The 25,713-nt window shown below is 33.8% G+C and overlaps 1 protein-coding gene across 3 annotated transcripts in view; it reads right to left on the bottom strand.

The window, feature by feature from the left end:
• Window positions 1–482: 482 nt before the first annotated feature.
• Window positions 483–25,713, bottom strand: part of LOC133531143 (nephrin) — a 430,180-nt gene continuing 404,949 nt past the window's right edge. For 2 of the 3 annotated variants that reach the window (XM_061869268.1, XM_061869269.1), the window contains exons 13-29: window positions 25,545–25,701; window positions 24,363–24,500; window positions 21,677–21,841; window positions 20,723–20,881; window positions 19,038–19,169; window positions 18,646–18,726; window positions 17,835–18,123; window positions 17,272–17,507; window positions 16,717–16,825; window positions 16,242–16,411; window positions 13,578–13,748; window positions 11,165–11,361; window positions 10,386–10,551; window positions 9,545–9,666; window positions 8,513–8,639; window positions 6,889–6,995; window positions 483–3,211 (exon numbers count right to left, since the gene is read on the bottom strand). In XM_061869268.1, the coding sequence (XP_061725252.1) occupies window positions 2,957–3,211; window positions 6,889–6,995; window positions 8,513–8,639; window positions 9,545–9,666; window positions 10,386–10,551; window positions 11,165–11,361; window positions 13,578–13,748; window positions 16,242–16,411; window positions 16,717–16,825; window positions 17,272–17,507; window positions 17,835–18,123; window positions 18,646–18,726; window positions 19,038–19,169; window positions 20,723–20,881; window positions 21,677–21,841; window positions 24,363–24,500; window positions 25,545–25,701 (2,781 nt within the window). In that variant the 3' untranslated portion in view covers window positions 483–2,956. Of the gene's footprint in view, window positions 3,212–6,888; window positions 6,996–8,512; window positions 8,640–9,544; window positions 9,667–10,385; window positions 10,552–11,164; window positions 11,362–13,577; window positions 13,749–14,415; window positions 14,578–16,241; window positions 16,412–16,716; window positions 16,826–17,271; window positions 17,508–17,834; window positions 18,124–18,645; window positions 18,727–19,037; window positions 19,170–20,722; window positions 20,882–21,676; window positions 21,842–24,362; window positions 24,501–25,544; window positions 25,702–25,713 lie in introns of all 3 variants that reach the window. The other variant, XM_061869270.1, reaches the window with a different exon arrangement.

Genomic DNA, 25,713 nt, shown 5'->3' with positions numbered 1-25,713 from the left:
TAAAATTCTCTGAAATTTCAGAACTCATTAATGTCAGCAAAATGTATTTTAAAGGATTTCACATATAATGATGAAGTCTTATATTATACAAAGTTCGTATTTTAATCTAAAGTTTCGGCATTATTTAAGTGATATTTTAATTTCAAAATGGCATATAAGTATAAGGCACGATTTTAATATTTACTAATTTTACTTAAGATAACGTAGGGACGTTTGACACAGCTACAATTTTTTTTCTATCTAGAAACTCTTGAACTTAATGACTATTTAATTTAATTAAGTAGTAGAAAAAAATACAAATTATAGTTATACTTGGCACTTCTATCACTCATAAAATAAAATGGAGAAGACTTATTACTTAAGTATAAGAAAGCAATTTTTTTTTTAAGTTTCGAGAATTTTGAGAGTATTGATATGTTTTGCTATTGGATAAAAACTTAAAAAATAAACGAAAAATAAGGAAAACAAATAAAACAAAAACATTTCAATTAGTTTTTTATTTAAATTCGAAATGTAACAACAAATATGCTTGTTTATGTATATGAAATCGTATGTTTCATCAATGGATGGATTTCTAATTCAATTTCATTCAAATTCAATAATTCAATCAACAGACAAAATCAATTATTAAATCAGTCCATGGCAGTATCGTTGATTAAAACATTGTTACAAATTCGAGAAACAAAAAATAAAATAAAAATAATTAAGTAGCTTATTAACTTAAAAATAAAAATTAATAAAACTTTGGTATCTGTATTAAAACCGATTAAATTTTGGAGTAGAAAAGCTATTAATGTAATAGTAGAGGAAATAAAAATAATATATTTACAGTTATCTAAGCAGGATAAATTAAAATTAAACGATAAAACTTACATTTATTGTCAGTTTGTGATTGAGTATTAGTTTTATTTACATGTGGAGATGTAGAAAATAAAATCTAGTATAAATGTACACTTTTCATTAAAATTATACACAATGAAAATTTGGCAGTACAATTTAGTTAACTTAAACCTAAAACGAAGATCAAAATGAAGGTATTTAATTCACACAATATTTTAACTGACGAAATTTTAGAATACAATCCAAACATTAGCAAATCTTTAATTTAGTTTGAAAGTAATTAAAATTATGCTATTAAAATAGAAACAGCAAAAATTCAATTTCATTTAATAACAATAAATGCAATATTCTGAATGAAGTGCTTGGACAATCGAGATTTGATATTGAGTATTATTTTAATAAGAAACGTCATTTAGGTAAATAATAACCCCCTTATTCATAACTGTCTACTAAAGTTGACTAGCCGCTAATAATCGTTTGTCCCTTTCTATCATACCAATACGTCGGAAAGGGACAAACGATTACGGCTTGTCAACTTTAGTAGACGTTTATTAATCAATCAATCATTATTTATTTGCAGATAAAAACATTATACAATGGGGGGGAGGGGGGTTGTGTAATAAGGGTATAAATATTTGCCGATCACTGATAACAGGATGAAGGTCTTGAATTGATTCTCAGTCATTAGATTCCCGATTATCAAAACACTATCATTGAAAAATTCTAAAAACAAACGACGATCTAACCGCCGCTGGGCAAATTCAAAATTCTCCCATAAATTTTGTAAAAAGATCAAGATAAATTTTATTAACAATTAATAAGAAAATCTATTTAAAACTTAATCAAAAGAGATCCTTCGAGGGAATCGTTTGTATCAATTACAAATTACGTTAATTTCAATCAGCAAACATTTCGAAATGAAATCAATTATTAGTAAAATACTCTAAAATGATTACGATTTTGGACAATGAAGTATTTTCAATAATTCGCTTAAGAGTGGACGTTAATTAAATTTACAATAATATTGATAAGTCAGTCAATCATTGAGGGTTCGTTCAATAATGACGTAGGTATATCATTATTGAGAAATGTTTGGCACTTCAAGTAAATTAGTTTTACAATACAATGCCATTTTCCAAAGTCAATTACTAGGTGTCTATTTTCGATACTTCTAGTAAATCTTAATGATGTTAGAAATGTTGAAGTCAATTATAGGTTATTCTGGCTTGATTTATTTTAACCTTCAGATTATAAATAAAAATGCCACAGATTTTGGGAAATGTATTGGTGTTGAATTTTAATTAATAATGTACTTGAAGACGTAAAGTGTTTTATATTGCAAATACCTAATTTACTTGAAATACCTAGTGCAAAATCAGCCATCTTAATAAATATGTACTATAAAAAGAAGTACTTTACAAATAATTATGGAATAAAGATACGTTTATCAAATTGACCAATTGCTATGTAGAATATATGTCTATTAAACATATAGATAAAGAAGAAAATGTTTGTAGTATAATTAATGATGGTGCAAAAAGCAAGGTTATATTTCAAGTTGTCTTAGTCCATAATAATTAAATAAATATCATAACCCTGCTTTCTTGTAACTTGTCAAATAAAAATTTGACTTGCAAGCATCATCATCATACTTAAATTTTCATCGTTATCATAGAAAAAGATGGCATGATTTTGCTAGTTTCATAATCCCTAGCCTTAGTTTCAAATTTAATAATGTAATTCGTCCATATAGACAAACATGAATTTATCAACAAAATTGGATTTAAAATTGTTATCAAAATGTCCAGCAAGCGATTTTGATTTTAAATCCAACCTGTCTGATAAAAAGTTAAACAAAAACGTGACAATCCTAATCGTGCCTTTTGGCAAGATTACAAAACGGTCCTTCGAATTGTTCCTTTTTGGCTCTTTCTCAAGGTCACAAAACGGTCCTGTCACGTTCATTGTGCCTATCGGCACATTGCAACGAAGATCAAAAGTCCAGGTACCAACGTACCATAATCACTTACTGTCCACTAACTACACTTATCACATTGAATAAATTTTTAAGTCTATCTACATTACCTAACTGTATTTACACAACACTAACACTTATTTATACCACGTGCGTTTCACTTCTTTTATTATAAGATTCATCTATAGTAACGTTTTGTTTTTTGTTTTCTTTTCTAATGGTACCGTATTGTGGTACGTCTGAGGTGAGATTTTGCACTGTGAGGATCTGACTGGAGTTGCTTTGGGGTGTGCTCGAGGATATGGGGCTGCCGTATTGGTTTCCATATTTGTGTCTCGACGGGTCCTTTAGGATGGACTGCGGCTGCTTTGGCACTGGTGTTTGGGAGAGCTGGTGCTGTAACAAAATGTTGTTTTTAGTCTGGCTAACGACAGGATTCAAATCTTAAAAAAAATATATTATAAGACATTCATTACACTGATTGACTAAGTCCCACAGTAAGCTCAAGAAGGCTTGTATCGTGGGTACTTAGACAACTATAAATATAATATAATATATGTAAAATGTGAGACATGAGACTAAACAAGAGATGAACAATATTTACAAGCATTTGAGATGTGGTGTTGGCGTAGGGTGGAAGGAATAAGTTGGACAGAAAGAGTAACCTATGAAGCCGTCTTAAAAAGAGTGAAAGAAAAGAGAAGCTTAATGAGCATTATTAAAAATAGAAGAGGAAAAATGATCGGCCACCTGTTACGACACGACCACTTCATCAGAAACATTATAGAAGGGAAAATAAATGGAAGGAGAGGGAGGGGAAGACCAAGAAAAAGTTATATGAGCAAAGTAAAAGTGCATGTAGGAGCCGTGTCGTACCAGGACACTAAAGGGCTGGTATCGGATCGACCAAGGTGGAGACAACTTCATCGAGCTGTACCGACAAGAGCTCTGCTCTTAAATTAAAGAAGAAGAACTAAAATCGTTGCTAATTATATTTCATCAACTATTACAGAGATGTGTTTACTTAGTTACTTGTTTATATGTATATAACATTATAATATATGTAACAAGACAAGACATTAGATGTAGCATTGTGCTCACTTAACCTCCTAAGTCCCAGAGTTATTGTTTTAGTTTTGAATTTGGAACCTTCTTTTATTTTATAGTTCATAATTAAATTTGATTGTGTTCTTTTAAAAGGACATCGGGATTTAGGAGGTTTAGGGCGCGTTCACATTTCGCTTGCAGTTAGTAGCATAATATTCGTTGTTCTGTAAACGCTCTTATATTTATAGCACATACGGTAAGTCTAATTTAATCGTAGTTTTTAAAATATGAGCTGCAATTTGTCGTGATACTGATATGTATGTGCAACACATTGTTTACAAAACGCAGTCAACTAAAGATGTCGCACCAAAGTTGGATGTTTTGTTTGGCAACAAAGCATGTTGCATTGTTTTGCTAAGACCAAACAAAACATGGCAACTTTGCTGCTCAAAATAGATTTAGTTCCCCGAAATTACCTAACACAATTTTGACTGTTCTTTTTTCATAATAATAATTATTTCCTAAATTTATATTTATCGTGTTGTCTTCATCTAAAGTGATCAATATGGCTAAAATACTCTTGCCTATATCATTTAATGAATCAAAAAATCTGAATTCATCTTCTACGGGATCATCAGATCAAAGTGGAATCAGAGAAGAGAATTTGAAATAGAGGTGGATTGTCAAAGAAAACTTTGTAGCCACAGTTAATTTACCGCTATCTTTCGAATCTTTCGACACATGATTAAGACCTTTAGAACGAGATTTGAATTTGATCCTTATTTTTTTACTGATATGTGTATCAAAGGTCAAAGGTATCGTAGTATCGTTTCGAGCGATGGCGCCATAACCTTTAGGTTGTGCCCGGTAAGATGGCGCGACTTTTTGATATTGAACAAATTTATCACATCAAAGATAATTTGTAATATCTCTTTGATCAGATTTAATGCTTGCGATCAAAAAAACAGCTTCATATATCAACGATATTAGTTGTATAAACATAAAAGCATACTTATTATAGTTAATTTTATGTACCTCCTTTTTGGATAACGTTGAAAAATCCCCTCTCTTATTATCAAACTACATATAAACTCCAGCAACAGTCTATGCAATGTACTAAACTAGTCTTAAACTGAACTCAGCATCCAAAGACCTCTGTGTAATGAAGCTTAAACCGTCTCATTTTCGCCTAGGCAACGTCAAAATGAGCTTAATTTCGTCTCTGGTAAGCCAGCGAGAGTTGGAGAAAATTAAATGAACATGAAATTAAATGTGCTTAAAATTTTAGTGTCCGGATAACCTTGCGGTCTAAATGCCGCCTGGAGAGTTGAAATGTGGGGTTGGAAAATTGTGCTCGATTTATTCGACTTTCACTAATTATTGTTAAGACTGTTATGTTTGTGAAAAGTAAATGAAATTATTGATAGGATGAATTATAATAGAAATTATTTTGTCCCGAAAATTTGAATGAGAAATGAATAACCCAGCTTTATGAGACTTCGCTTAAAAACCTTTTAGTCAAACAATCTTAGAGTCGTGAGTCCAGTCCAGTAAATTTTCGAGTATTTGGCGCTGTTCTATGTTACATGTGTTATTTTACATAGTTCAGCAGTACACTTTTTTTTTTTAAATTGGTAATGTCTATACTATTTCTACTTAGATTCACGAGCACATTCTATCCTAATAGGTGAAAAAAATGTCCCAAGATTATTATTTTATTTCGGTCACCATTTCTCATAGACTTTGTATGACTGTAACATATTGGGAGGAACGAAAAATGTATTGAAATTTTGGGTCTCTTTTCTCTTTTAGGACCGAAAGAGAAATTCGCAAATCTGAAAAAGTTTAGTGTAAAGTCCCCATCATATATATCGGAGCGGCCAAGGTGCTCATAAATATCTGAACACGCCTGTATTGTCAAGACGTTAGAGTGCGTGTTCAGATATTTTTGAACACCTCAGCCGCTCGCATATATTTAATGATGACTAGAACTTTAAATAAAATAGCTGTTTAGTGACCACGAGTCTTCGTATGAACAAACAAACACATTTCACTATGCTGACTCTGGGGAAGAAGACACAATGACGTGCAAAATTGTCAAATCTAACCGTTAATAACATGGCAATAAGAATCAAGGCACGCGACTTTGTGAATGACACGATCTAGGTAAGCTTTGTAATCCGAGAGACAGTAAGTTTAGTAGGTACTAGGATATTCTGGATAGTTTCCCTGTCTGAAGTTACCGCGAAACCTAATATTCCTCGCATACAAACATAACAAATCCTAGAAGGTTAGACGTCTGTGACGTATGTATCTGAGTGTACAGTAAGTATCAAATATAACAAGAGAAAATGGCCAAATGTACACACACATCCTTTCCAAATATACTTCATAGAATCTATACATATATTATTATAACTAAAGTAGCTAAAGATATATCACAACATTTTATATAATCCGTGTGGTTCGAGAAGCAATTGATTTGTTTCAAAATTTGTATTTCCTTCTATTATTCAATAATAGCTAAAATTATCTTTGAATATGTACAGTCTCAAAAGTATCTACCATTCTGTAATAACTTAATAAATAGTGATAGTTTTATATCTACGAGTAGAACAATCAAGACTGTAAAAGATATACTTTTGAATGTAAATTTTAGAGATTTATCTATATTTGGAAAAGTTATCTGGGATGTCAGATACTTTGGCGCGTTGTTTCAGCCGCTACTATTGATGCTGACTGTACAATATCATCGTAAGATATCGTAAGACTACCTGAAGTACTCATTAAATTCAATGTTATTTAAACTATTTTGGAAAAAAATGCGTTTCTTTTTTTCGTCCAATTTAAAAACATAATAAATTCAACCATATTCCCTTCAGCATTGAATTCAAATTTAAATCGTATGTTTTTTGTGTAGTGGGCTTAGTATGGGGCTAGGGCGATCTGTGTAAGATTATATCCCCAATTATTTATTTTTTACACAGATCCTCACGAGGCTATGGTTATAGGAACCAAGGTCTCACCTGATTGCATCCCGGATGTAGTACTGTGACGTCTGGTGGAGGTACGGGAGCCATTTTTTCGTTTCGTCGTCGCAACGTGCCACCTGCGGATTGCCGATCCAAGGGAACTGTGGGCAAAACAGTACTATGTAAGATCCTTTACAGCAATCGAATAACGACAATAGTATTTTTTAGACAATGTTTAAAAAAATCTTAAAAAATAAGTATTCATTGCTTTCAAAATCCGGCAGACCAGAATAGAGATAAAAGATTGAAGAACCGATAGCCGTTTAACGTATAATTTTATGTGTAGTGCAAATGTAGGAGTAATGATTCAAAACTTGTTAAAAATAGAGGAAAACCGAGGGGAGACCTAAAATAGAGTTATTTATTTAGATTTAAATAGAGATATAAAGCCAGAGAAAAAAATCTGCCACCTAGTCTGAAATAGATGGTGCTGTGTTGCGCCATGTGTTTTGTTGTCAATCGTCAATTTTTGATAGCCAAAATAACCGAATCATATCCATACAGAACATGTATCATACATGGCCTTTTGCGTATGGAATCAGCCTGGCATATTAAAAAATCTCTCTTTTGTTATTTCTACTTTACTAAAAGGAAAAGACATTAGGCACAAATTCGAATATAAATAGGAAGTGACGGATAAAAAAGCCAAGTAAGGAAGGACTTAAAAGGAAATTTCAAATTGTCGGCATTGTACGTAGCTACTGATATAACTATGTCATAATTATCTTCCTCGCGTGATCCCGGCATTTTGCCACGGCTCATGTGATCCTGAGGTCCGCTTGGCATAGTTGCCAATCCAAAGAATAGGCAGTAGTTTTTACGAAAGCGACTGCCATCTGACCTTCCAACCCAGAGGGTAAGCTAGGCCTTATTGGTATTATTCCGGTTTCCTCACGATGTTTTCTTCACCGAAAAGTGACTGGTAAATATCAAATGATATTTTGTACTTAAGTTCCGAAATACTCAGTGGTATGGTTTAAGACATTTATTCTCATAAGAATATACATTATTCACTTGTCCACGCAAAATAGGCGCGAATTGCGACGTCGAGTTGCGGAAACCCAGCCCGCGAATATGAATACGAATACATTATTTACTTAAAATGAGAATTAAAATTTAACTTAATGCTTCACAATAACGTGGTGTGTATGTTTTTGCATCCCTAGGAGTAAGGTTGGTATTCGTAGCGCACCCACGGCCGTGCGATGCAAAAACTGTACAATATTAACTAATTAAGAGTGGGTAGCGTAACAACAACATGTATAACTCTGCGAGTACAGTATCCAAGTTTTTTTTTAAGTTAACGTTGTATACCAAGCAGTTTTGTATTTGAAAATATGTACGTACGTAAGGTACGGCCTATTAACTGAAGTCATTGGTACGAGGTGGGGTTTGAAGCCGTGACCTCCGGATTGCAAGTCGCACGCTTTTACCGCTAGGCCACCAGCGTTTCTGATACTGATATACTGATATAACTATGTGTCAAAAATATTTTCTTATTCAGTCTATAGTAGATGATTTTGGTCTGCTTATTATCTGGTACTCTAGCTGCTGGCGGTATTTTCAGATACTATTACCAGAGTTGAGGGTTTCATAACTGTGAGCAGTTGTAACTTACCATCGATTCCATAGCTCATCGGTGGACTGGCGACGTGAGAGGGTGATCCACTCATTCCGTTCAGCATATGCTTCTGTAGTGGTGCTGCTCCGTACTGCTGAGGTGGGGTTGGAGTTCGTCCAGTTTGCTGCGAAAATAAGGCACTATTAGTCAGCATCTTAGGGATACGGTCTATCTGCGGTGGGGAATGAAAACGCTCGAGGTAGATTTCTGATATTATGTAATTATATTTTTACTTCAATCAGTAACAACACAAATATCGACTACCATTAATGACTGTCGCTCTCGGAATGAATCGCCTGCAGATATTTATTCCTTCAGCAGGGCGATAGTTCTGAATTCATATAATCGTTGCCGGTTAACTACCAAGAGAGAGACTGTGAAGGTTTCCAAACTTCACAGTACACATAGCTACAAAAGTACATACCTACTTTTTGAAAACTTTTGTAGCTTGCTGTACGTGGCGTAATGGGCACAGACCTTTCTCAGAAAAGGTGATGGGGATATTAGTGTCGTGAATTTCTTTACAGGTGGATGAAGATTACTCACGATGGTTTCTTTTATCGAAAAGTAACTACTATAACAAAGGATTTTTTGTACGTCAATCCCCGAAGAAATCATTGAGGATACCTTTGATTTGGAAGAAAACCTTACTTACATGTACTCGGCTACTTATCAAAATAAATAAGGCAAGTGTTTGCCCGAGCACTAGACTGTGAAAAAATCCCTCAATCTTAAGGAGTTGACTAAACACAAATCCACATTGATTTGGGTCTCTGATCTATAGGGAACTTATATATTTTCTCAAGAGCTGTGGGAGCTTAGATATCTGCCAAATCAATCTACTCTAACAAAGCTTTTTTGAGTCTTGTGCATTATTTTAGATGAAAATTGCTGCTATTATTCGAACGCCTTCTTCAATTTCAATACTTCGATATTACTTTTAGGGTTTATTTTTGGTGTTTTCCATCTTGTTTTATAAAATTTCGCGCTGTTCCTTTATTTCAAAGTGTATAGGCTGAAAGAACTTACCTGTTGCTGCAAGTACTCGCCGATTAGAGGCGGGTAAGAGAGGTAACGGTCGGATGCCATGTTGTAGTAGGAGCCATCCAGCGGTGGCATGGGCGAGGGTGCGGGGACGTAGTTCTGCTTGCCTGTCGGCAATATTATTGTGTTAGTATGAATTGTAGTTACACTTAAAATATACGTATATAACTTGGAACTTTTTTAAATCGAGAGTGTAAAAGATATTTTAAGTAAACATGCTCCTGCGGACGCGTCGGCTGTGGAATGAGCGCTGCCGAGGTTTTCCCGAGGGGCTACAGTATCTTACTAAACTTCAAAAAAGGAGTGTACAGGTTTTTAAAGGGTCGGCAACGCGCATATAATATTGGTGTTGCAGGCGTCCATAGGCTATAGTGACTGCTTACCATCAGGCGGGCCGTACGCTTGTTTGCCACCGACGTGGTATAAAACAAAAACATGCTCCATCCTAGACTGCATCGGCACTTATATTATGAATTTTGTGAGATGATTTTTTCGCCTCAAACCCTAACACAACAAAAGCCTTTGTTTCTTTTATACAGAGCGTTCAGCTCTCGTCTTAAGCACGTGGAAAATCTAAAATGTCGTTTGAAAAGCAACTGTATTAAGGTTCAAATCTATGTAACAGCTCATTCGAGATGACATGTTTTGGTAATGTAGGACGATCGACCACCCCAATTTAGGCGAGAATACATAGCACTCATATTATATCAGATGAAACTGTGGTCAAATGCTTACCTTTTTCTTATAAAATATATTATTGTACACCTTTGTAAACCCATATTCAGCAAATAAATAAATACAAATATAAATAATAACATTATCTTACCTGCGCTACGGCCAAGGGTGCTATGCCCACTTATATCCTTATGCCTATGCGGATGCGGCAGAGTCCTAGCATGATCCCCTTCATACACGGCATAGTTCGGAGGGGGGTAATCCAATGGTGGGGGGATGACTAAACCTTGGTCGTCCATTAGGTAGGCGTCCGTTTGCTGTAAGAAATAAAGTACTTAAAATTTGTTATTCTCCTCATATTTAAAAGGTGTGCCCTTGTTATGTCAAGTCAGTTCTGTGTTTCCTTCGGTCCCATGTTATCTCTCATTATTGATATCTAAAAAAATCTTTTTCAAGCATTTTCAGTATCCATTTTGAATGTTGCAATTTTTTCCTATGTTTACCACATTGTACCACATAAACAAGACACTACCGAAAATTACTAAACGCCCATGACCCAATTTATTAATAAATAAATAAATATAAGGACATTATTCAAATTGACTAAGTCCCACAGTAAGCTCAGTAAGGCTTGTATTGTGGGTACATAGACAACGACATATGTAATATATAAATACTTAAATACATAGAAAAAAAAACAAGACTCAGGAACAAATATCCGAGTTCATCACACAAATGCCGTTACCAGGATTTGAACCCGGGACCATCTGCTTCATAGGTCCCTGCCTACCTGTCTGGCCTGGTAGTGACCCTACTACCCACCAGGCCAGACAGGTCGTCAAATTTTTTAAATAAATTTTTAAAAGGCCTATTACCCTAGTACCTACGTAGTACGTATCTAGATTGATAACGAAGTATGATAATTCTCACCTGCAGCATATGTCTGTTCGGCATACTCGGCACCTCAGGTATCGGTGGCGGCTGTCTATCATCCATCCCTTCATCTTGTGAATACGTTTCAGACTTCTCGGACACAGAACTTAACGTTTCTCCCGTCATAGTATCGTTGTAGGAGGATGGAGCGTACATCTCTATTGTTGCTGATTTTGAAGCTTGACCGGCTTGCTCTGTGAATAATATTGGAAGTTAGAGTTGAAATTTATGAATAGAGATGAAAATGTGAGGTGAAATTTGTGAATTTGGATCGCTAAATTCAATAATACACATAAAGCAGATTTGGGGGTGAAAATTACTGAAATAGGGTCATTTTTTCCTGAAATATCGCGACTAGCATTGGATTCAACGTTATTAACATAATATTAGCGCTTATGGAATGGAAATACAATGTTTTTTTTTTTAAATCCTAGATAGAACTAATATTTACGATACATTGTACTTTTCACTGCAGCTTTATGTGAAATTAAAGTTGTTAAGCTTTTCGTATTATAGTTAAAGTGTTAGGTATTATTAAGTCTTCTCAACGATAATAAATTCGAATATCAGTAAGTGCCACTCTACATTAATAATAATTTCATCTAACTACTCTAAATTCGTGCAATCAAACCCACTTCAGTGGCATAAACAATTCCAATACCAAATTAATTAGTGCAGCCAAAACCACTTTAGTGGTATAAACAAATTTCAATTTCAAATTAATTTTGGCATAACTTTGAGAAGCTTTAACTGGTGCGGTATTCAGATGTTAAAATTTTGATATTGTTGTGATCAGTGTTGGCCGAACGTTAATTGCAATTAACCAATAACCATCATAAATTGAACCGTAACGGACGGTTACAGTTTGCGGTTCAATTTATGATGGTTAGTGGCAAATAATTTTTAATTGCATTAACGTTTCGGCCAACACTGGTTGTGATACGACACCATCATCAATAATATTTATAATGTATCATATCAAAATCTTAACATACTTCCTAATCAGAATACTGTTCTCAGAGGCCGATTCTGATATGACGATTTGTTAAGCTTCTTCGGCGCGATATGCAAGATATGTTGAGTCAGAATCGGCTTCCTAGTATGCAGAAAATACATAAATAAATAAATATTTGTGGACAATCTTACACAGATAACCTAGCCCCAAACTAAGCAAAGCTTGTACTATGAATACTAGCCGTTGATATACATACATATGTAGATAAATAGATACTTATATACATAGAAAACGCCCATGACTCAGGAACCAAATATCTGTGATCATCACACAAAGAAATGCCCTTACCGGGATTCGAACCCGGGACCGTCAGCTTCATAAGCGGCGACCGGTCGTCAATGAAGCATCATGATTGAGTGCAAAGTCAAAGGGTAATCAATTAAATCCGATTATCTACGTTCACAGTCGAGTAAACTAATCGACATGAGAATCATTAAGTGCTAATGCAGGGGGTTGCAAGCAGAACGTTGACGGGGTTGAAATTAGGTTGATAGTCGCTTGTGAGTGTTGAAACGTTATGGTTTCTTTTTGCAGTGTAAGCATATTTAACACTGAGTTTGCATTGAGTACTTAGTAGTCGACTTTTTATAAATTAAAAAAAAAACTTATTTATAACTAATACCTTAAAACGATATTTAAAGGCACTATAGATACTGATACATATTTTATATATCTGATCATGACTAAACACATACAAGAGTATTGCGAAGAAATATCTTATAAACTCTGAACAATTTTGTAACAAACCTTTTTTGCTCTAATACGTAATGATATAGCGTCTGCACAAGCATTAAATTTTAATGAAGATTCAGAGCGGAATCAATATTAATTTAGCCTAAATAAATGTTAATTTAACCTAATTTATGCAGTGCATATTAATGGAAAAGAAAGTTAGGAAGAAAAATGAAATTGGTTCATGAGTTGTTAACGGATGTGATGAATTCGAATCAGAGATAATCACTTATTACTGATAAAGATACACAGGAAATGGATATTTATGTAGAAAATCTGCAATCAAACTAGTAATATTTTATCTATCAAAAAGAGAGTGAAGAATTTAGTACAGACATTTTATGATTTTAATGGTATTAACTGTAATAAAAAAAAAACAAGATCGGAGACTAACTGTTCACCTTTTAAGGCAATGAAATAAAAAAAGTACCTTAAAGAAACTACTACACCAAAAAAAATTGCAACACTACTTTACACTTACTTATAGGTTAAAAATTGCAAATGATATACAACAATCCATAGCTTTATACCAATTCACAACTTCCCAATTCTACAGAAATCAGCAAAATATTGTTAGCTATCAAAATAATGAATTACTAGAGGAAAAAGAAATGAATATCGTCAAAGCTTTGGATAAAAAAAAGAAAAACAATAAAAACTCACCTTTCAATCGTCTAGATCGACGTTTAAAAACAAAACAAGCAACTAACGCAGCATTAACCAAGACTAGAAGTGCCCCTGTGATAGACACATATACAACTACGCTCTTCGACACGTCGGCCGTTTCTACGTATTCTGTGGTCACTACGTTCAACTCGCCTACTTCTGAAGAAGCTTTAAGGAAAATAAATAAAATAAATTAGCAAATGAATAGTGGAAGCCTTTTTAAAACATCTTTACTGGCAGTCTGTATAATATTAAGAATTCTCTTAAATTTTTCATGGACAAAAACTTGTGCAAAGAAATTCACGTTATTAAGTCGAAAAAGGTCCATGTTATTAAACAAAACATTAAATAAAACGTGTTTTGTAACTAAAGTGCCCCTTGATTTAAAAGTAAGATCAAGGTCCTACCTTTAGTACTACATCAGTTTGGCCCTATGGTTGACTGGTAGAGAATGCCATTTAGCATTAAGTCCGCCATTTTTACATTGTTATATATATTTTGTGACATAAAGTTTAAATAAATAAATAAAAGAATCAGTTCGATGAAGTTAAAATTTCATTTTATTCAGAAAATCAGTTTCATTAAAAAAACAAAATTCCATTTGTCCAAACAAAACAAAATCAACTCTTTTACTATACTAAAGGTTTAAATTTCGTTAGCAATATTTGTTTTTTTTTTTTTTTATATTGTATGGCCGAGCCATAGGAGGGTAAAACTGCCAGTAAAGATTCTTTAAAATTCTACAAGAACATTAACTAAGACAATGATCCTTATCGTTTACTACTATATACATAATCGACAAACATTCACATCGTAACACCAAACAACATCACACCTCGGATTCTCTTATTAGTCCTCCTATGCAGACAGAATCCTATCAAAAGTACATTGAGCAGTATCAGCGCAGTACCGACAATAGTGCCTGTTATTATGAATACGCCGGGAACGTTATAGTTATATTCTTCTGAACTCGAATGTACTGATGATGGGACGAAGTCTGATGCGTGGAAAGAAAGTTTGTGTATTTCATTAAAAAAATCACTTTTTAATATATAAATATAATGAAAATTTAGTTTATGTTCCACTGGTATATTTTCATGTATTAAGATTTTTTCCAAAACAAATTAATAATTTTCAGTAATAACAACAATACTGATAATTTAAATGGATTGAATATTTCAATCCATTCTCTTAGATAACTTTTTTTTCAATGTGAAATAAAATTAAATAATAGGTAGAATCGATTCTATCAGATACATGACCACGTTTTCACTACTATTTCACTATATTTGCATTAAAGTATTTCGAATTAAGTTAAATTCAGTTTATTTACATAGCTTAGTATTATTTGAATGAATTTGCGTAGTTTAGAAACTGTGATTAGTCTTAAGTTAATTGATTCATTTGTGTTACGAAAATTAACCATGTAAATTGTATTGTATTTATTGTACTTAATTCATACACACACTTTCATTGATATAACTTTAAAAAAATTGCTTACTTGTCACAACACAATGGAATCAATTAACTTATAAATAAATAAATAAATATTATAGGACATTATTACATAAATTGACTAAGTCCCACAGTAAGCTCAATAAGGCTTGTGTTGTAGGTACCTAGACAACGATATATATAATTATAAATACTTAAATACATAGAAAACACCCATGACTCAGAAACAAATATCCGTGTTCATCACACAAATATATGCTCTTACCAGGATTTGAACCCGGGACCATCAGCTTCATAGGCTGGGTCACTACCCACTAGGCCAGACCGGTCGTCAAAACTTATGACTAGTTACATGTATTCCCTGACAAATATGACCTCGGTCTCTTTAAAGCAAGAGTGGATAGTACTGAACCGGTGTCTTCACTTTCCATCAGGTGTGACTAGGGCCAATCATCGATCAGTTTATAATAAAAAAAGTCCTTTACAATTTACTAAGTTTTAAGTAATTTTCTGCTATGGTTTTCTTTAAATTTTATTAAATAATATTAAAGAGGTAAATGTAAACTTTGCTTTGATTATAATGTATTGGTAAATAGCACCTTTTTATAATTGCTATTCATTAATTACACTAAGAAAATTAACTCATCTCATCCGTGGAGCTCTTCTTAATAATTTATGCCTTTTCCTTAATTATTTACTAAGATTTCTTTGAGAAAAACCATCAAACGGAATGGTAATTCTTTGAAGTGTTTCTCATTTTTGTTCAAGCTAATAACCTTCAACTGAGCATAGCAATTGTTTTTTTAGAAGCCTAAGTCCTTTTTTAATATTAACATTTACAGGGGTAAGAAACTCGAATGTTAAAATTATGTTTTATAAAAAAAAAGTTTTTGTCTTTTTCAATTCAGTATTCGACATTTAAATCTTAAAATAACGTAAACAAACAACCACGTGAAACGTTCAACCAATGATATAATTGCATAAGTTCAAAACGTAGGTACAGACCTACTTAATTTATGCAGACTGAAATTCTTGAATATTTAGAATATAAAACAAGATTAATATAATTATTTATGGTAGAAGTTTTAGATTCTTTGTATATTTCGCAGACTATTTGTGTTTTATTTATTTATACCTATGAAACCAGTGGAACGTAAGCAAAGTATATTATATTCTTATCAAAACTATAAAAGTTAAAATACTTACTAAGTGTTGTCGCTTTAGTATCATCCGGCCTATATTTGCTCTGTCCTATTTTGTTAAGCGCCATAACGGAGAAAACGTAGTCTGTATTCTTTTCCAGTCCACCAATCGTATACGACGTTGCGTTCCTTGGTGATACGTCCTCATATCTGTATGTTTCTTCATAAGGTTTGCTGTAAAGTAAAATTATTTAATATGGCAACGACCAAGAAGAGAACTTAACGAAGCTAAAAGCGTCTTTTGTTTTGTGGAGTATTGAAAACTTGCTAATTTGTTAGACCTATGATGTAACGAAAAGTACGTGCGAATGGTATATCCGGAACGTGAAAACATTTGCGAATTAGTGAAAAAGCACTTATATTATGGTTGCGGCTCTTAGTCAGAAGGACTCGTTAAAAAATAGGTATGCTTTTAGGCGAATAAACATGTATATTCCGCATTTGTAAGCTAATTACATACAAGCTATTTAAAAACTTACCGATATCTAAGTCTAAACCAAGTAGTAAGGCCGCCATCAAACCCTGGTACCCATTCCAAAGTCACTGAGTTATACGTAACGTTTGTCACCGATATTGACATCACTTGATCTGTGAACAAAATTAACGATTAGAAAAAGTAAAAGCATTTAAAGTAAAACCCCAGAACAAACTGATATTTACTGAAAAGAATTTATGATTGAAAATGTAAAGAACAAAAAACCGAATTGATCCGGAAAAGAAGCAGAATTGATAAAACGTCATTAAAAACTGTAATATAATAGAGGAATCATTAGTTACACACTATTTAAAGTTTTCACTATTTTTACACTTTGTTTTAGTGCGCAAAACGCTAAAGTCGATTAACAAGACTAAGTGCGGGTAGTTCGAAAAACTCAGTCAGCCAGTCTTTTCCGAGACCACGGGGACAAGGCCGTCCTCGAAAGGTCGGAGGTATATTTAAAACTTAATATCCGATTAAGTTTCGTTATATAATTCAATTATAAGTAAACAAGATCCCTTTAAAATTAAATAAACACGAGATTTACTCCACTTACCTGGTGCACTAGTGATATCCAACTTAACCTTCGCAGTATCAAATCCCAACTCATTCCTAGCATCACATACGTAAGAACCATAATCTGACGAAGAAACGTCATTAATCAGAAGAATGGACATGTATGTCACTGGGTCAATTTTGTGGTATTCAGCAAAGTATTTGGTGGAAGTGTTTACTGGTAACTTTGCTCCGCTTTTGGACCATGTGAAACTTGGTGCTGGAGCTGATTTGCACCTGAATAAAAATTATATTATTAGCACTAATTTAAATAAAGCAAGTAACTAAATATATTTAGGTGAAATTGGATATTAACTCTCAAATAATATTAAAAGATCTATGGTATTTAGAATTATAATAGCAAAAGATTATTGTGAAATAATTGGACATAAAAGTAATAAAATTATTCACTACATATCACTGAATTCAGTGTCTCTCAATAGCAGATAATTTCTACAAGGTAAATAATATTCCTGTAACTTTTACTTCACTGAGGATTATTTTCCTCAATTTTCTATTTGATGTTAATTTTGGTAATATAATATTATCAAAGTGTATACGTACTTGCAAATCAGTCTTCCAACTTGTCCAACATTTGAAGCAGACTTGCTCAAATTCGGCGCTGAATCCATTGTAGGCTGAGTCTTAACTACTAACATTACTTCTTGCTTACTCTCCCTTTCACCTATACCATTGTTTACAACACATTCGAAATTGCCTACATCATCTTTGGTGGCTTGATTTATAACTAAATAACTAGTAAGATTCTTCGATTCGAAGCTACTTGATGTTCTTGATTTGAAGTTGTAGTCTTTTCGTTCCCATCGAATATGTTCAGCAGTGAGAGGGTTACCTGAGGAATGATAAAGTAGCGTTAACCTTCTGGTTTAGCAGCGTAAAGAAGAAATAGCTTTTTATGTGCTACCATTTTATTCATAAAATCAACTAGATCTTTCAACTCCTTCAAGACAACTATAAAGAATAGAGGACCCAGAATTGAGCCTTGCGGCACTCCGCAATAAGTAGCGAGCATGTTAGTTGAGAAGTATTTAACAGTGGGGTCACATGTGGGCAGTATTTATTTTTTGCCATTAAAGCCTAATGTGGTGGTTTGAATAAAAACTTCACATACCCATTTGAATTTCAATATGTTTATATGCAGGTTTCCTCACGCGACTGGTAAACATCAAATGATGTTTAGTGCGATAAGTTTAGATGTTTTGAAACTGTACGCCTTATTTGCGTAAAAAACATTGCATGACTACAAAAAATGCATGATTACAAAAAGCATAACCATACAATGTTTTTATTTATTATGTTACTAAGATTAGCAAAGAAGTAGAAACTCTATTGGAAAATGCTACAGATAACTTACCAGTAGCAGTGCAAGCGAGTGTGGCTTCTTCACCAGAATTTCGTATTTCGATTTGACTGACTGATACTACACTGGCTGAATCTAAAATAAAAAATAGTTATTAAGTTTCCCGCTACAAATGGTTATTTCGCGTGGATCCTTCAGAACCTTAAGCGAATTTAACTGTATTGTCTACCAAGAATGATAAGTTTTGTTTTAAAATGTATGTCCCCTCTTTGATTACAGCACTTGATAGCAAAAAGATGAATTGCGTAATCAAAACTTACCACAGGACTAAACTGAATTAAACCTAACTCGTCTAAAATGATTCAACAGTTTAAGTGTGCAAAGGTAAAAACACAATGTTACATTCGTATCTATAATATATTAGTAAGAATATTCTTTAAACTCACAATGAACAGAGACGCTAATGTTAGCAGTGGCAGCACCCTGAGAGTTGACAGCTTCGCAGGTGTATACGCCGGCATCGTTACGAGAAAGACGCGTGATGTTCAGCATGGAGCCTTCGGATATTATACGGTCGCCTGTTGGAACAAATAAGTCATTAATGAAATTATAAACTAAAATTGATCACCTAGAAAGTGACCAAGCCCGCCAGATACAAACCAGCTTTCATGACTAAGGCCATAGGCTAAATGTCCCAATTTCTAGAGTATATGTAATCTTTGAAAAGCCAGGCCCCTATTTCACCACGGCTACAATTGTCAGTGACATATGTCGAGCGACAATTGTCAAGCGACAGGTGACATATTACAATTTTATAAAATATTTTCTATAGAAATGCTTACAAACATGACAGGCATTTTGCTACAATTGTATTTATTACAATTATGTTGTGAAACAAGAATTACTTTTTCTACTCGACATATTTGTAGAATTATCGGTGAATCTTGACATGTGGTTGAAGCTGTGTCGAGTTGCGTGACAATTGTAGTATGTCGTGGTTGACATACGCGTAGTTCAAAATGGCTCTCCATGCGAGTAGTAGTGACGCTAGTGATAGTGACAGTGATCTTGATGATTTCGCATATAGAAGAAGATTTAAAGAAAGAATCAATTTTTCTTTTATCTCACGGATTTTTCATTTAAGGAATAATTTCGTGTTAGTAAAATCAGTGTAGAATATTTATTAAATAGAATCGGTGCACGTATTGAACATCCAACGACAAAAAACAAAGCTTTAACGCCTTGCCAACAAATTCTTTGTACACTGCATTGGATGGGGTCGGGTTCTCAATATCACGTTAGCGGAGATAATCATGGAGTATCAAAGGCTACCATTCATCGGTGTATAAAAAGAGTTACGATTGCAATTGTCAATGAAATGTTTGGGAGAGAAGTACGATGGCCGGAGAATTCCAACGCTATCCCGCATTTATTTAGAGAAATTGCAAATATTCCAAGAATTGGTGGAGTCGTTGATGGATCTTTAATACCCATTGAAGTTTTTAAGCGTATGTGAAATACTTAGATTATTATTGTTACTAATTACTAAATATTAACTATATATTTAAGATTAAATAATTTTACTTATTGCTATTGAATTATTTGATACATATTTCCCTATGTTTAGTCGTTACAATTGTTTTCTACAATTGTCGCACCTGTCATCGTGGTAAAACCGATAATACTACATATGTAATATTTTGTGACATTTGTCACACCTGTCGCCGTGGTGAAATAGGGGCCAGGTACCTTTGACCATACTCTAAGGGCTAATAGTTTGTACTTGACCAATCATTGAGAGGAATCTGAGTCCTCAAGCTACTCTGGCATTGCGAGAGATGGTACTCCGCTAATGGCAAGATTAGTTTGTTGAGAACCATAAATAACAAAAGAAGAAGGCTTGAAAATCTACAATAAGACGAAAGTGACAAATTCATTAAGTATTGTATTCAAGCAAAAAATAATTTAGGGAAACTATCATGGAATAATGGAACTAAAACGTAGATGAAGTGAATCGAAATTTCAACGTTGTGACGTACCAGGGCTATCAGGCTATCTAAAATTGCTCGACCGTCAAGAGCCGGGCACTATAATGACGATATTTTTTTTATTAATTAACACTAGCACTTACTTGCACTGCTGTACGACGACTGCGTGATAGGCTGGCCATCCTTAGTCCAAGTATACGTGATGCTGCCAGGGTTTCCGTCAGCTCGCAACATGATGATGAGAGGCTCGTTCTCAACGCCGACCGTGGTGGGGGGAGTGTTCTCGTCGAAGATTGGCGCGTCTGTTGAAGAAAAATGTTAAATTAATATCAAAGCGGTAAAAGTCAAGGAATTTGAGCTCTGTGTAACTTCACAATGTGTACAGTGACAATAATATAAGCTAGCGGGTTTCATATTGTCACTATGACAAGGTAACAAGGTGTCAAATATCGAGGTCACATATTGATAAAGAAATTAATGTCAGGTGCACGTTCGGATTGGCCTGCATGACACTTAGAGGTGGTCCCTGACAATGACACGTATTTAGTCTTCTTTACAGGAATTGTAATCGGAATTGATTGCCATAATATCGCTGATTTCTTTTATATTTCCATGTCATTGCTGTATTTTATTGTAACCCGTGTATAAATATTAGTTTTAAACACGGAGGGAATCCTAGTTTTATTTTTGTAAGCATGCACGAAAATATGTTGTTCAAAAAATATAACGGAATAACAAACGCTGTTTTTTGTAGTTGTTAGTTTGGCTAGAAATACAGATTTAAAAAATAACTTTTATACTAAATACGAAGCAAAAAATGCTGGATTATGTTGTGTACGACGGCCGAGAGATTTGCTTGTATTAACAATTCAGAATATCGAAATTGTGGCGGTTGCTGGCTGTTTTTGTTTTGTCAATGTTCGTAATCCATGGTATATCCGAAATTCGGCAACATCATGAATTGCTAGTATAGTTTATAATGCGCGTAAAACAAGTGGGTAATAAATATCCAAGATTTTTTTGGTTGGTTTAAATTAATGTTTGATTGTATACCCTGTATCCCACGGTCCTAATACTAAGTACAAATTATCACTTACATAAAACTTTCAACGCCGTAGCATCGTGTACGCTCCTCTGCAAGGCTTCGTTCATTGCCTGGCACGTATACACAGCCCCGTTCATGTCCTTAGTGACGTTCAACTTGAGCTCCATGGTTGACAGCGTCCCACCGTATAGTCCTTGGTTCATCTTCATCGGGAGACCTGGAAGGGTAAAATTAATTAAATATATGAATAATAATAAAAAAACTTATCAATGTGGTGAAGACCATCTATCAGGTAAGACCGTTTACATGGTCTTTGGTTACTTCTAACTCTTGCGTTTGTACACATACTCTTCTTGCAAAAGGTCGGTAGAATAGAAGAAGCGAAGCTCTTCCTTGTTGACTATGTATGAATGAAGTACGTATACAAATACGAGAGTTCCTTGCCCTACAATGACGGTCTAACCTCACTTAAGTATTTTATCAAAAAAACTTTATGACGTTCAGGTTTAATGAATACTATTAAGAAGAGGTTTAGTCCTAGTCCTAGAATAGACCTCAAAATTTAAAATACACAAACAAGATTCAGTATTTAAATAAATCTGTAAAAGGTTTTTTGTGACTTTTTCACATGTCTGAATTTATAGCTTCGACCATTCTGGCAAGGAAAACCTCTGGAAGAAACTTAAATATTGTAAGCACCTAGTCGCTAGTTGTTAATCAAAATTTAAATCCTAATTTGATATATTCATTTTCAAATAATAATAATCATGTATGAGAATACACTTCAAAAGTAAAATAAAATTAATTTAACAGTGCTTCTTCCTAATTCTAATTCGAACGTATGGCTATAAAGAATCAAGGGAGAACTGAGTCTTACAATTCAAAACAGTCTAATAAACCAACATCATTCAAAGGTTTTGCGACCCTTCTTATCTGTCACACTGTGCGTAATAAAACCCAAAAAGTGAAACATAAACATTAATATTAACTTCAACTGTAGTTCTTATTTCACAGCTCGACTCGTAAAAAATTTACTCTTCTGTAAACGTTTTTGACAGAGTTGATATCATCTTTATGTGCCGTTAAAAAACTTCATTTCACTGCGTTTGTTCTTTGTTGGAGTCGGTGAACGTTGTAAGTTCTGTTTTAACAATTTAATAAGGTTTTCATTTTATTTTAATACGACCTCATCCGACTGAGACAATTCGCCGTACATTGATGTTTCAATGAGAAAATATGAACGAACGATACTTACTGTCCTATACCACTATCTTATCTATTCAACCTATCCTCCAAAACATCTTCACAACCTCACACTCATCACCATCATCATCATCCATCATAATCTCAGTGCCACAAATTGCATATAAAAAACGTGCTGTCTTTACTAATCGACCTGGAAAATATAAAAGTGGCCTGGCACCTCACGCGTGCCAATAAGTGGGAGCGAGACGCTTTATGACACGACTCCTGATGTCACTCCAAGAACACCAATCAGCGTTAACGGCGCACGCTCGATCAGGGAAATAAGATGGAAAGCATAAGCCCTAGTCTGACCTGACCTGTTAATAAAAATAATAATAATAAAAAGCTTTAATTAATTCCACACACAACAATATTCAGTTAGTAAAAAGAAAAATATATATTTAACATAAGTAAAAAATAAACTACATTTTCGACGTGACCTGTTCGCTAAGTATTTTTTTTTTCTTTTCTTATTGTGGAACGTAGGTACCACATTACAGTTTATAAATTGCATACACAGATGTAAATGACGATGCAAAAAAAATCAACGATGAGCAACTCTGGCCAACGTGGGACTCGAACCCACATCTTTGGATTGCCGTTCCAATAATCCAAAACCGGACCGGCAATCCAAAGATGTGGGTTCGAGTCCCAAGTCGGCCAGAGTTGATCATCGTTGATTTTTAATTGTGATTGACCTTTTAGCTGTCCCAAAAATAAATTCAAATCAGGTCATTTCAAATTCTCAAAACAGAATTGGCTTCAATGTCTTTGATTAAGTTTATTAAGCGTGAGGTGGTAATGGTTAAGAGTTAGGTGCTTAAATGTGGCGAATGAAAGAGCACAGTAAAGAACTTTTCTTTAAAATGTACACTGAAGAACTACTTTGGCCAGCAAAAGAGAAATTAACGGACAACTTGCTTTTATTCTGCAATCAACTTTGTGATACAAATTATGAAAATGTTCGTTAACTCTTCTTCATGTTTCGTTTTTGTTTTTATGCTAGGTAGTATACAATGCGATCGTAAAAGTTCAGAGAGGTTTTATATTAGGTAATCATGTTAGAATGTGTTTATAATAAACATCACCGTTTGCTCTTGTCCTATAGGGGACAGCGTTTTCTGAATATAGTAAGTAAAATATTCTTAAAATCATCAGTGGTATTATTTCTATTGTCTCTATAATGATACTTGCAAATGATACGATTCCAATTCTGTCATATATAATGCGTCTGCGAAAAAAAAACAGATTAAAAAAAAATGAAAATTTAGTGTTCGTGAGAATCGTGAGTTTGATGTAAAATAGCTATTTAGAAACAGAAAAATATGTAATTAGAGTGCACACATAGATGAAAAGACATTTACAATAAGTTTTAAGGGAGCTTTGCGAAAACATTGAACGAGTAGTAGTAACCGTCTCACCACCAAGACTGGTGGGTTGCTAGCTCTGCCCTCTCGAATTCCTAACGATTAGAATAAAATAAAGAAAATTACCTTGCACGGGTATGCCATCACGCCACCAAGACAGTGTTGCTGGCGGGTTGCTGGCAGCCGATTTGCAAGATAGTGTAGCTTCGATTCCCGGTTTGAGCTCGCTGGGTTCCGTTGTCACTTTCACGGTTTCTGGAGCGACTGTTGACAAAAAAATTATGGTAAGGTAAAAATATAACTGTAACAAAAAATCTGAAAATTTCAACCTAAGGAACTGTTTTCAATAAATAGATAGAATTTATGAAGGCCCGTATATAAATAGATATAAAAAACATAACAATTATAATATTTCACATTTTGTAAAATAAAACTCAGAAGCAGTTTAGCAGCATTATTCTAGCTTGTCGGCTAGTTTTATTTTTATTAACTTATATAAAATACTGTTTATTCCAAAACATCGTCAGTAGACTTTTGATTATTATATTGATCTTTCAAGCATAAATAAACTAAAAAGGCCAATTTAATTAAAACAATATTTACAATAACAAAACTTAAACTACAGAAATCATCTCGATACGCAAACTCAAAACACAAATATAGGACTTATAATTATTTTAGTAAACAAATGAAAGCAAAGTCAAACTGTAAATGTAATTAATGCTTAAAATTTGTGTTTCGTAGCTTCATTTGAATTTGTATAAGATATTTTATTTAATGCTAAGTTTTTATTAGCATTTCGTTAATATTATTAGTTTATTTGTCCATTCGACCTGCCTCGTTTTGTATGTCTCTTCTTTCTAATTAGTCTGCTAATTTGTGATTCTGATCTTCAATATACCTAATTATCTCACTCAATGAATGCCTGTCTAGATCCTAGCCTATTACACTTTATCTAACATCATTTCACAATTTGTTATTAGTATACAATTTTATTGTTTTACTCGTATCTGCCACTTGGTCAATCGCTTGTTTTTTTATATATATTGCGAATGGAAAAAATCCAATGAACTTATGAATGTTTAAAATATCCTTAACTGGTACGTAATGAAGAACCCTTAGAAAGCGTAAGAGACTTGGTTCTGTTAACAGTCAGTCCTCCTTTATTGAAATGTTTTATTGCTTAATGATTTTGGTTATAATATTTATTCTAACCAAAATCAAGAAAAAAAATTGCAAAAATGTTGATGCTCCAAATTATATTGGTACTGACTTACAATGCGCTTCAAATATTAATCAAATACTTACAATGGACATTCAAAGTAACAGTCTCGAACAGTGGTATCTCCGTCGCGCTGTTAGTAGCCTCACAACGGTACTGAGCTTGGTTATCAGTAACGTTGGCCAAGATGGAGATTTCAGCGGTGACGGACTTGTCTGCAGTGCGGGTTACGGTGTGTGGGATCTGTTGAAGAAA

The sequence above is a fragment of the Cydia pomonella genome, chromosome 24, assembly GCF_033807575.1.
Source record: "Cydia pomonella isolate Wapato2018A chromosome 24, ilCydPomo1, whole genome shotgun sequence".
NCBI classification, from domain to species: domain Eukaryota; kingdom Metazoa; phylum Arthropoda; class Insecta; order Lepidoptera; family Tortricidae; genus Cydia; species Cydia pomonella.
Note: the sequence above shows the minus strand (reverse complement) of the source record. Positions and strands in the feature narration are given on the sequence as shown.